At 43.1% G+C, this 13,256-nt stretch overlaps 1 protein-coding gene and 1 long non-coding RNA gene across 14 annotated transcripts in view; one reads left to right on the top strand and one right to left on the bottom strand.

The window, feature by feature from the left end:
• WDR93 (WD repeat domain 93) overlaps window positions 1-13,256 on the top strand; it is a 55,292-nt gene that overhangs the window by 14,876 nt on the left and 27,160 nt on the right. For all 13 annotated transcript variants that reach the window (XR_006218369.1, XR_006218370.1, XM_042988052.1 and 10 more), the window contains 3 exons: window positions 8,581-8,659; window positions 10,365-10,480; window positions 12,100-12,138. Coding sequence is in view for 11 of the 13 variants with exons in the window: in XM_042988052.1 (XP_042843986.1) it covers window positions 8,581-8,659; window positions 10,365-10,480; window positions 12,100-12,138 (234 nt within the window). In the remaining 2 variants the exon portion in view is untranslated. The remainder of the gene's footprint in view (window positions 1-8,580; window positions 8,660-10,364; window positions 10,481-12,099; window positions 12,139-13,256) is intronic.
• LOC102964218 overlaps window positions 8,568-13,256 on the bottom strand; it is a 38,964-nt gene continuing 34,275 nt past the window's right edge. The window contains exons 3-4 of the long non-coding RNA XR_006218371.1: window positions 10,191-10,442; window positions 8,568-8,652 (exon numbers count right to left, since the gene is read on the bottom strand). This is a non-coding gene — a long non-coding RNA (uncharacterized LOC102964218). The remainder of the gene's footprint in view (window positions 8,653-10,190; window positions 10,443-13,256) is intronic.

The raw sequence follows: 13,256 nt of genomic DNA, 5'->3' as shown, positions 1-13,256 counted from the left end.
CGGCGTAGGAGGACGCGGGGCTCACCGCGCGTCCTGCCGATCACTTAGATTCCACCTACACCTGCCTAAAGAACCCAGAAAACCGCCAGAGGATTAGCAGAACGGAGTCTCCGGAGCCAAGCGCAGACAAGAGGCCCACGGAAGAGGGTAGGAAGGGCGGCGAGGCGGTGCGCGCTCCACGGACTGGCGGGAGGGAGCCGGGGCGGAGGGGCGGCTCGCCGGCCAAGCAGAGCCCCCGAGTCTGGCTGGCAAAAGCCGAGGGGCCGGACGGACTGTGTTCCGACAGCAAGCGCGACTTAGCGTCTGGGAGGTCATAAGTTAACAGCTCTGCTCGGAAAGCGGGAAGGCTGGAGGACAAAGGGAGGGAGAGCTGCTGAGCCCCCGGACGGCAGAGCTCAGCTTGGCGGGGAACAAAGGCGCCAGCGCCATCTCCCCCGCCCATCCCCCAGCCAAAATCCCAAAGGGAACCAGTTCCTGCCAGGGAACTTGCTCGCTCCGCGCAAACACCCAACTCTGTGCTTCTGCGGAGCCAAACCTCCGGCAGCGGATCTGACTCCCTCCCGCTGCCACAGGGCTCCTCCTGAAGTCGATCACCTAAGGAGAAGCGAGCTAAGCCTGCCCCTCCACCCCCCGTGCACCTTGCCTACCCACCCCAGCTAATACGCCAGATCCCCAGCAACACAAGCCTGGCAGTGTGCAAGTAGCCCAGACAGGACACGCCACCCCACAGTGAATCCCGCCCCTAGGAGAGGGGAAGAGAAGGCACACACCAGTCTGACTGTGGCCCCAGCAGTGGGCTGGGGGCAGACATCGGGTCGGACTGCGGCCCCGCCCACTAACTCCAGTTATACACCACAGCACAGGGGAAGTGCCCTGCAGGTCCTCACCACGCCAGGGACTCTCCAAAATGACCAAACGGAAGAATTCCCCTCAGAAGAATCTCCAGGAAATAACAACAGCTAATGAACTGATCAAAAAGGATTTAAATAATATAACAGAAAGTGAATTTAGAATAATAGTCATAAAATTAATCGCTGGGCTTGAAAACAGTATACAGGACAGCAGAGAATCTCTTGCCACAAAGATCGAGGGACTAAGGAACAGTCACGAGGAGCTGAAAAACGCTTTAAACGAAATGCAAAACAAAATGGAAACCACGACGGCTCGGCTTGTAGAGGCAGAGGAGAGAATAGGTGAACTAGAAGATAAAGTTATGGAGAAAGAGGAAGCTGAAAGAAAGAGAGATAAAAAAATCCAGGAGTATGAGGGGAAAATTAGAGAACTAAGTGATACACTAAAAAGAAATAATATACGCATAATTGGTATCCCAGAGGAGGAAGAGAGAGGGAAAGGTGCCGAAGGGGTACTTGAAGAAATTATAGCTGAGAACCTCCCTGAACTGGGGAAGGAAAAAGGCATTGAAATCCAAGAGGCACAGAGAACTCCCTTCAGACGTAACTTGAATCGATCTTCTGCACGACATATCATAGTGAAACTGGCAAAATACAAGGATAAAGAGAAAATTCTGAAAGCAGCAAGGGATAAACGTGCCCTCACATATAAAGGGAGACCTATAAGACTCGTGACTGATCTCTCCTTTGAAACTTGGCAGGCCAGAAAGGCTTGGCACGATATCTACAGTGTGCTAAACAGAAAAAATATGCAGCCAAGAATCCTTTATCCAGCAAGTCTGTCATTTAGAATAGAAGGAGAGATAAAGGTCTTCCCAAACAAACAAAAACTGAAGGAATTTGTCACCACGAAACCAGCCCTACAAGAGATCCTAAGGGGGATCCTGTGAGACAAAGTACCAGAGACATCACTACAAGCATAAAACATACAGACATCACAATGACTCTAAACCCATATCTTTCTATAATAACACTGAATGTAAATGGATTAAATGCGCCAACTAAAAGACATAGGGTATCAGAATGGATAAAAAAACAAGACCCATCTATTTGCTGTCTACAAGAGACTCATTTTAGATCTGAGGACACCTTTAGATTGAGAGTGAGGGGATGGAGAACTATTTATCATGCTACTGGAAGCCAAAAGAAAGCTGGAGTAGCCATACTTATATCAGACAAACTAGACTTTAAATTAAAGGCTGTAACAAGAGATGAAGAAGGGCATTATATAATAATCACAGGGTCTATCCATCAGGAAGAGCTAACTATTATAAATGTCTATGCGCCAAATACCCGAGCCCCCAGATATATAAAACAATTACTCATAAACATAAGCAACCTTATTGATAAGAATGTGGTCATTGCAGGGGACTTTAACACCCCACTTACAGAAATGGATAGATCATCTAGACACACAGTCAATAAAGAAACAAGGGCCCTGAATGATACATTGGATCAGATGGACTTGACAGATATATTTAGAACTCTGCATCCCAAAGCAACAGAATATACTTTCTTCTCGAGTGCACATGGAACATTCTCCAAGATAGATCATATACTGGGTCACAAAACAGCCCTTCATAAGTTTACAAGAATTGAAATTATACCATGCATACTTTCAGACCACAATGCTATGAAGCTTGAAATCAACCACAGGAAAAAGTCTGGAAAACCTCCAAAAGCATGGAGGTTAAAGAACACCCTACTAACGAATGAGTGGGTCAACCAGGCAATTAGAGAAGAAATTAAAAAATATATGGAAACAAACGAAAATGAAAATACAACAATCCAAACGCTTTGGGATGCAGCGAAGGCAGTCCTGAGAGGAAAATACATTGCAATCCAGGCCTATCTCAAGAAACAAGAAAAATCCCAAATACAAAATCTAACAGCACACCTAAAGGAAATAGAAGCAGAACAGCAAAGGCAGCCTAAACCCAGCAGAAGAAGAGAAATAATAAAGATCAGAGCAGAAATAAACAATATAGAATCTAAAAAAACTGTAGAGCAGATCAACGAAACCAAGAGTTGGTTTTTTGAAAAAATAAACAAAATTGACAAACCTCTAGCCAGGCTTCTCAAAAAGAAAAGGGAGATGACCCAAATAGATAAAATCATGAATGAAAATGGAATGATTACAACCAATCCCTCAGAGATACAAACAATTATCAGGGAATACTATGAAAAATTATATGCCAACAAATTGGACAACCTGGAAGAAATGGACAAATTTCTAAACACCCACACTCTTCCAAAACTCAATCAGGAGGAAATAGAAAGCTTGAACAGACCCATAACCAGCGAAGAAATTGAATCGGTTATCAAAAATCTCCCAACAAATAAGAGTCCAGGACCAGATGGCTTCCCAGGGGAGTTCTACCAGACATTTAAAGCAGAGATAATACCTATCCTTCTCAAGCTATTCCAAGAAATAGAAAGGGAAGGAAAACTTCCAGACTCATTCTATGAAGCCAGTATTACTTTGATTCCTAAACCAGACAGAGACCCAGTAAAAAAAGAGAACTACAGGCCAATATCCCTGATGAATATGGATGCAAAAATTCTTAATAAGATACTAGCAAATCGAATTCAACAGCATATAAAAAGAATTATTCACCATGATCAAGTGGGATTCATTCCTGGGATGCAGGGCTGGTTCAACATTCGCAAATCGATCAACGTGATACACCACATTAACAAAAAAAAAGAGAAGAACCATATGATCCTGTCAATCGATGCAGAAAAGGCCTTTGACAAAATCCAGCACCCTTTCTTAATAAAAACCCTTGAGAAAGTTGGGATAGAAGGAACATACTTAAAGATCATAAAGGCCATTTATGAAAAGCCCACAGCTAACATCATCCTCAACGGGGAAAAACTGAGAGCTTTTTCCCTGAGATCAGGAACACGACAGGGATGCCCACTCTCACCGCTGTTGTTTAATATAGTGCTGGAAGTTCTAGCATCAGCAATCAGACAACAAAAGGAAATCAAAGGCATCAAAATTGGCAAAGATGAAGTCAAGCTTTCGCTTTTTGCAGATGACATGATATTATACATGGAAAATCCGATAGACTCCACCAAAAGTCTGCTAGAACTGATACATGAATTCAGCAAAGTTGCAGTATACAAAATCAATGTGCAGAAATCAGTTGCATTCTTATACACTAACAATGAAGCAACAGAAAGACAAATGAAGAAACTGATCCCATTCACAATTGCACCAAGAAGCATAAAATACCTAGGAATAAATCTAACCAAAGATGTAAAAGATCTGTATGCTGAAAACTATAGAAAGCTTATGCAGGTAATTGAAGAAGATATAAAGAAATGGAAAGACATTCCCTGCTCATGGATTGGAAGAATAAATATTGTCAAAATGTCAATACTACCCAAAGCTATCTACACATTCAATGCAATCCCAATCAAAATTGCACCAGCATTCTTCTCGAAACTAGAACAAGCAATCCTAAAATTCATATGGAACCACAAAAGGCCCCGAATAGCCAAAGTAATTTTGAAGAAGAAGACCAAAGCAGGAGGCATCACAATCCCAGACTTTAGCCTCTACTACAAACCTGTCATCATCAAGACAGCATGGTATTGGCATAAAAACAGACACATAGACCAATGGAATAGAATAGAAACCCCAGAACTAGACCCACAAACGTATGGCCAACTCATCTTTGACAAAGCAGGAAAGAACATCCAATGGAAAAAAGACAGTCTCTTTAACAAATGGTGCTGGGAGAACTGGACAGCAACATGCAGAAGGTTGAAACTAGACCACTTTCTCACACCATTCACAAAAATAAACTCAAAATGGATAAAGGACCTGAATGTGAGACAGGAAACCATCAAAACCTTAGAGGAGAAAGCAGGAAAAGACCTCTCTGACCTCAGCCGTAGCAATCTCTTACTCGGCACATCCCCAAAGGCAAGGGAATTAAAAGCAAAAGTGAATTACTGGGACCTTATGAAGATAAAAAGCTTCTGCACAGCAAAGGAAACAACCAACAAAACTAAAAGGCAACCAACGGAATGGGAAAAGATATTTGCAAATGACACATCGGACAAAGGGCTAGTATCCAAAATCTATAAAGAGCTCATCAAACTCCACACCCGAAAAACAAATAACCCAGTGAAGAAATGGGCAGAAAACATGAATAGACACTTCTCTAAAGAAGACATCCGGATGGCCAACAGGCACATGAAAAGATGTTCAACGTCGCTCCTCATCAGGGAAATACAAATCAAAACCACACTCAGATACCACCTCACGCCAGTCAGAGTGGCCAAAATGAAGAAATCAGGAGACTATAGATGCTGGAGAGGATGTGGAGAAACAGGAACCCTCTTGCACTGTTGGTGGGAATGCAAATTGGTGCAGCCACTCTGGAAAGCAGTGTGGAGGTTCCTCAGAAAATTAAAAATAGACCTACCCTATGACCCAGCAATAGCACTGCTAGGAATTTATCCAAGGGATACAGGAGTACTGATGCATAGGGGCACCTGTACCCCAATGTTTATAGCGGCACTCTCAACAATAGCCAAATTATGGAAAGAGCCGAAATGTCCATCAACTGATGAATGGATAAAGAAATTGTGGTTTATATACACAATGGAATACTACGTGGCAATGAGAAAAAATGAAATATGGCCTTTTGTAGCAACATGGATGGAACTGGAGAGTGTGATGCTAAGTGAAATAAGCCATACAGAGAAAGACAGATACCATATGGTTTCACTCTTATGTGGATCCTGAGAAACAACAGAAACCCATGGGGGAGGGGAAGGAAAAAAAAAAAAAAAAAAAGAGGTTAGAGTGGGAGAGAGCCAAAGCATAAGAGACTGTTAAAAACTGAGAACAAACTGAGGGTTGATGGGGGGTGGGAGGGAGGGCAGGGTGGGTGATGGGTATTGAGGAGGGCACCTTTTGGGATGAGCACTGGGTGTTGTATGGAAACCAATTTGACAGTAAATTTCATATATTAAAAAATAAAAATAAAAAATAAAAAAAAAAAAAAAGAATGGCTAGACTCAAAAAGACAGTAATAACAAGTATTGGCGAGGACGTGGAAAAAAAGGAACCCTCGTGCCCTGTCGGTGGGAATGCAAACTGGTGCAGCCACTCTGGAAAACAGTATGGAGGTTCCTCAGAAAATGAAAAATAGAACTACCCTATGACCCAGCAATTGCACTAGTGGGGATTTAACCAAAGAAAATGAAAACACTAATTCAAAAAGATATACGTACCTCTCTGTGTTTCCTGCAGCATTATTTACAGTAGACAAATTATGGAAGCAACCCAAGTGTCCATCGACTGATGAATGGATACAGAAGATGAGGTATATATATACACACAATGGAATATTACTCAGCCATAAAAAGAGAATGAAATCTTGTCATTTGCAACAACATGGATGGAACTAGAGAGTATTATGCAAAGTGAACTAAGTTAGAGAAGGACAAATACCATATGATTTTGCTCATATGTGGATTTTAAGAAACAAAAACAAACAAAAAAGAGAAACAAACAGACTCTTAAATACAGAAAACTGATTGGTGGTTGCTGGAGGGGAGGGAATGGGGGGATGGGGGAAATAGAAATGATTATGAAATCCCAGCAGTAAGGGGCAAACGAAAGATCGGAGCTGAAGACCTTGTTTTTCTACTGTTGACCAGACAACTGGAACTAGTGTCACTATTTATGCCAGCATCTGTTTTTTTTTAATGTTTATTTATTTAAAAAAAATTTAAATGTTTATTGAGAGAGAGAGCATGAATAGGGGAGGAACAGAGAGAGAGGGAGACACAGAATCAGAAGCAGGCTCCAGGCTCCAAGCTGTCAGCACAGAGCCCGACGCAGGGCTCGAACTCACAAATCCAGAGATCATGACCTGAGCCGAAGTCGGACGCTTAACCAGCTGAGCCACCCAGACACCCCTGTTTGTTTATTTATTTTGAGACAGAGTGCAGAAGCAGGAGGGGGACAGAGAGAGGGGGGAAGGGGGAAATCCCTAGCAGGTTCTGCACTGTCAGGGCAGAGCCCCATGTGGGGCTCAATCTCACCAAATGCAAGATCATGACCTAAGCAGAAATCAAGAGTTAGATGCTCAACCGACTGAGTCACCCAGGTACCCCTGATTTTTATTTTTACCTGAAGATGTCTCTTTTTGGTAATACCAAATGGGTTTTTCAAAAAGCCTTTTTTTTTTCAATATACTTTTTTAATGGTTTTAAAATTGTTTCGTTATCTAGCCAAGTTGAGATTTTTAAGCACCTCATTTTTAATTTGCAATAAAACATTACAACTTGATTTTTTTTCAAAAAGTCAACAAAATGCAAGCACCTGTTAATAAAGTTCTTTTTTTTTTTTCAATGTTTATTCATTTTTGAGAGAGAGAGAGAAGGCAGGGGCAGAGAGAGAGGGAGGCACAGAATCTGAAGCAGGCTCCAGGCTCCAGGCTCCAGGCTCCAAGCTGTCAGCACAGAGCCTGAATAAAGGCCTTAAAAATAATAATACTTATCTTTGGGGTGCCTGAGTGGCTCAGTCAGTTAAGCATCCAACTTCAGCTCAGATCACGATCTCACGGTTCGTGAGTTCGAGCCCCACATCGGGCTCTCTGCTGTCAGCACAGAGCCCACTTTGGATCCTCTGTCCCCTCTCTGCTCCTCCCCTGCTCATCCTCTCTCTCTCAAAATAAATAAACTTAAAATATTACTACTACTACTAATTATCTTTGTTATTATAAAGATACAATTAAGAAAATTAAAAAGCAAGTCATAGACAACCATAAACATGGAGTCTCTCACCTGGCCTGAAATTCGAGTAGATTTCATACTAGGGTTACAGTCAGTCTCTACTTGCTATGGACTAAATGTTTGTGTCCCCACAAAATCCGGGTTGAAATCCTAATCCCCATTGTGATGATAGTGGGAGGTGGGACCTTTGGGAGGTGTTTAGGTCATGAAGACAGAGCCTTCATCAAGGACAAGGGCAAGGGATTAGTGCCCTTATATGAGGCCTAGGAGAGCTCCCTCAACCCTTCTGCCATGTAAGGACACACCGGGAAGGTGGCAGGCAGGAAATCTGTGAACCAGGAAATAGGCCCTTAGCAGGCACTGCATCGGCCAGGTTCTTGAAGTCCTTGGAAATCTTAGATTTCCAGCCTCCAGGACTGTGAGAGATAAAGGTTCATTGTTTGTGAGCCATCCAGTCTATGGTATTTTGTTATAGCAGCCGGAACAGACAGAGGCACTGCTAAGGTCCAGATGGAGCCTTTCTTCAAGTGGCTGACCAGAGTTTTCAGTAGAACTTTCTTCATCTCATTTTGAATAACTGAGTGCTGGCGCAGGTCTTTAGAGTTTGCAGATATGACCAGGAGAACAGATAGTATGCAATCACCACAACCATCTGGAGTATTTAAAAAACCAGGAAATAAGTCCAAAAATGTTCAGGCAGAAAATCGAGTTCTGCTTCTTTACATACGATCTTGACCAACTCCTGTACAAAAATGGGAAGTATGAAGCATTTCGAGACATCTTTTTTGTGTCACGAGCTTTAAAAGGACTCATGTTTCCTGGTATGAACCCCAAGAGACCCCGAAACACACTCCCGTCTGTCCTCAGGCTGAGCTCCCTCTTTCCGCCCCTCTCTTCTTCCCAGGACGATATCAGCAAGCAAACCACCTGTCTGAAGACGGAGATCTCCCACGGAGGCGACTTCGCAGCCTTCCTCCTACAAGGCAAGATTAACCAAAGGTGGTTGAGAAGGTTCAGATGTGTAGTCTCTTGCAGACGACCACCTTTTTTCCAAACGTTTTATTTAGAAATAATTTACAGAAACTTTGCAAAGATTTACAGAAGAGCTACAAAGATAGGTACAGAGTTCCCCTGCACCCTTCGCCCAGCTTCCCCAATACCGACATTTAATGTGACCATTTGTCAAAATTAAGCAATGACATTGGTACAATACTATTAACTAAAGTTTTTTTTCCCCCCCAGATTTCGCCAGTTTTTCCACTAATAGTTCTGTTCCAAGGCTCAGTTCAGGATGTCATATTATATTTACTCATCGTGTCTTCTTAGTCTACTCCCATCTATGACAATTTCTTGGTCTTTGTTTTTCTTGACCTTGACGCTTTTTTGAAGAATACCGATTAGATATTTTGCACTATGTCTCTCAATTTCAATTTGCCTGATATTTTTCTCAGGATTCAACTGGGGTTAAGGATTTGGGGGAAATGCCACAGGGGTGAAGTGCTCTCGTCACTGTATATCAGGGTGTATGTGCTAGCGACATCACCTGCCTAACAGGTGTCTGCCAGATTCCTCCATTGATAAAACACTTCCCTTCCCATACTCTGTTAGAAGCAAGTCACTATGCCTGGACCACACTCTAGGGCAGAGGATTTAAGCCTCTCTACCTCTTTGAGGTAGGAGGATCAAAGAATTTGGAGGCATATATTGAAACCGCCACAGTAATGATAAACACGAGGCAACGCACGTATCCTGGGTCCCCTTAAAGGATGGCCACCAGTTCTAGCATTCATCTTGGATCCTACCTGCTGTAATCATTACTATGGTGATAGGACATATTTTATTCAAGTGACTGTTAGCTTGATTTTTAACTTTGGGCCTCTATTTATATTCTTGCCCCGGGCCCCTCAAATGTGAAGTGCTTGAGAGAAAGCGTATACTTCATAATGTTTTATGCATCAGAGGAAGCTTTTATACTCTTTAGAAGTTCCTGGGGCTGCCCCAACCAAGCACCACAAACCGGGTGGCTCAAAACCAAAGATATTTATTCTCTCACAGGACTGGGGGGCGGAAGTCTGAAATCCACGTGTCCAGATGATTACTTTCTAGATGAAACACTGAGCCAGGTGCCCACACCATGGGAAAGCAAGCCTTCCCAGGTTGACAGGAATTCCGGATAGGAGCTGAGTGCGTTTCTATGATGAGTTAAAGCCCCACAGTCACTTCCGTGGGTTGTGACTTCCTCTAATATCAGCCAGAAGAACGCTCTTGAGCGATCTCTCCCAATTCTAGCCCTTAGCCATGCCCCCCTCAGTTACTGAGGCTGTTTATACCACCGTCCTCCCCAGACGGGAAAAACTGTAAGACAGAATGTCACTGGAATTTACCATTTGGAGCCTAGAAAACATGGGGAACGGCCAGAGCAGGCAGCTTGGTTAAAAAACGGTCATATCAGTGCTGTGAGTGGGAGGGGCCCTGTTTCCTTCAGGTGGCAGAGGCCCATCGGGAGGGGCTCACCAGCTCTCCAGGAGCAAGGACTTGCAATGACATCTCCTTCCGTTTGTCAAAGTTGCCGTTCCGAGGGCTCCAGCAGGTCTCTGGGCCAGGGGTTCTGAGACGACAGGCCATCCCTCACAGGAGACTTATCGCCTGCTCGCGATTGCTCAACGGGTCCGTGGTTTCCCAATGCAGGAGCCGGAGATATTTGGCTGGATGTGTACAGATTGCCCAAGGAGTCTTGGCTCAAGGAAGTGGAGCACCCCCAACTTGCTATAAATCCAAAGAAGAAAGTCAGACAGTTGCAACTGGTAGGAGACATCTCCCTTTCCCATGGATAGGTTTCTCCTTACCCTTGACCCACATCCAAACTAAATCCTCCTTGGAATTTCAGGATGAAGGGGGCCCTACAGAGGCTGTAGGAGAGGACAGCAGGTGCTCCGGCCCACGACTCCAAAGTCGATTTGCTTTGGTTAAAACGAGATATTAAAAAATAGAGGTGTCTTCAGCAGTGGGAGCCCCACTCTGTCTCTGGTCTGAGAGTCGCCTCTGTACCAAAGCCGCTCCCAGGCATTTCGGGGAGGGGGTCATCTTTTATCCTGACTCCTGCTTCATTGGTAATTTTTTTCCCCATCTGGGCTGAAATAATCCTTTCATGCCTTGCATTCCACTGAATTTCCCAGATTATGGTATAAACAGGTTGTTCTTGATATATGGGAATACAGTATATATATTTTTCACATTATTCTTAGAAATCAGGAGCTCTACCATTTCAGGTTATTTATTTTTATTTTTTAGTTTTTTTAAAGTAATCTCTACGTCCAGCATAGGGCTCGAACTCACAACCCCGAGATCTTGAGTTGCATGCTCTACCAACTGAGCCAGCACAGGCCCCCACTTCAGTTTAATTATATGTGGACCTCATGCTGTGTCTTTAAAATATAGTTCCTCAGTAAATATTATTCTGAGGCCTGATCTGCTCATCCATCCAATATGCACTTACTAGTTTTTAACCAGCAACAATTATTAATTGGGTGAGCTTTTAAAACACTGTATCAGGTGCAAAAGACTTATGAACTTATTAATATAGGAGAGTGAGTTTGAGACTCACATTCACCACTGAGTTCACTGAGTGGCTTCAAACAAATGCCTTTTCTCCCCAGTGAATGTCTTCAAAGAGGGGTGTAGTCCTGATCACTGGAAGAGTTACCAGCCCAGAGATCTTCCTCCTCTAAACTCTTACAGAATTTATTTCTTATACCTCTTTTTTGGCATTTCCCCATATACTACCTTGAATTTTAGTTATCCTTTTGTGCATGAAAGTTTGTTTTTTTTTTTATTAACTAGATGATAATTTTCTGGACTGTTAAGAACACACCTTCTACTCCTTATTAACCAACCACACAGTATCATACTCTGTATCCAAAAGATACATTTTTTTGAGGGCTTAATTTATTATCCAACTGGGAAAACTACCTTGGAAAGGGGATGTTTCTCACCATAATTCACTCAGTTTCCATAACTGAGAACCAACCAAATATCACCAGTCCCGGGGGTAGTCCTGGTACTGTGAATTACATGTAGAGTTGGTTAAATAAAATTGCCAACATCGCCAATATATTTTGCCAATCAGGAATATTCACTTCGACTTAGATTTTTATAATGGCTTCCTGACTGATCTCCTTACCTCTGTTCATTCATTTTTCCTCGTATCATTATTTCCAGTTTCCCCTACTACATTTTAAGATCTTAGACAGTAGGGATCGTGTGTTAAATATCCTGCAGGCCAGAGGACCACACAAATATCGGTCCTCTGTTTCTTTCTACAGGTCACTACTGCCAAGAGTAACAGGGGAAGAAAGAGATTCAGAGGAGGTGGGGGGACGTACATCAAGCCTATTATGAATTAATTTCTCACTTTTTTCCTCAGAATACTCCTGATTCTGTGACTTCAGATAATTTGGAAATGGTAAGGAACTTTATGTATTTTTTTAATGTTTATTTTTGAGAGAGGGAATGAGGCAGAGTGTGAGCAGGGGAGGGCCAGAGAGAGGGAGACACAGCATCCGAAGCAGGCTCCAGGCTCCAAGCTGTCAGCACAGAGCCCAACGCAGGGCTCAAACCCACGAACCGTGAGAACATGACCTGAGCCGAAGTCGGACGCCCAACCGACTGAACCACCCAGGTGCCCCAATGGTAAGGAACTTCAAAGAAAATCTCCAGGGAGACAGATTCAAGCCGCATGCTATAGATTTTTATTTTGACTTGAAATTTACTTTAAATATCAAGTATACTAGTGAAATGTTCCAACAGGGCACTCTTTTCAGATACTCTGTGACTTAATCTCATGCCTCATCCATGGAGAATTGTCCCCTATCCTTGAGGATAATTGACCCAAGTCAGTTGTCCAGAGATAGATTTCCAAGAAGACACAGGGGGTTAAATTTCAGGGCCCCTCACTTGTATGGCCCCTTCCAAGGCCCTGTGAGGGGTCTGACCAATGTGTTCACATGTATTTTTTTGTGAAATTAGCAAAAGTAATATTTTAACCAGTCACTTAGGACCACTGTCTGTTTTCACTCAAACTTCCCCTGTCACATTTCCCCCCATATTGGGTGGTATTAGGGTGGCTATGGGCATTTTGTGTTGAAAATTTTGTGTTCTTTCTTTTAGAGACCCCTAAAATGTATATACTCAGGTCCCATGAAACCCAATTTGCCCCTGCCAAAATAACAGCCCATTCCACCAAGCCAAGTTTCTTGGGGGGCTTCATCTCTGTATTGGGATACCTTAGAGAATAGAGTGGCTTCCCCGGGGCGGGGGGCTTCCCAGCTCTCCCTTTGAGGCCAAGAGCATACCATGCTTTCCAGTGTGTGTGTGTGTGGCGGGGGTGCAAACTAATGGAATACTATGGCATCTCATGTAATTTTCACTGATCTCTTCATATTTTTTTATTGGCCACTGAGGTTTTCTTTGAATTGCCTGCCTGTATCACTTGCTCGTTATATATTTTCTTCCAGTTTGTTGTTTCCCTTTTTCCTTGGTTTATGTGCTTTTCTGTTGTAAAGAAGTTATAAGTTTTGATGC

This window comes from Panthera tigris, chromosome B3 (genome assembly GCF_018350195.1).
Source record: "Panthera tigris isolate Pti1 chromosome B3, P.tigris_Pti1_mat1.1, whole genome shotgun sequence".
In the NCBI taxonomy this organism is placed as follows: domain Eukaryota; kingdom Metazoa; phylum Chordata; class Mammalia; order Carnivora; family Felidae; genus Panthera; species Panthera tigris.
The sequence above is the reverse complement of the archived record's forward strand: the minus strand, read 5'-3'. Positions and strand labels throughout refer to the sequence as shown.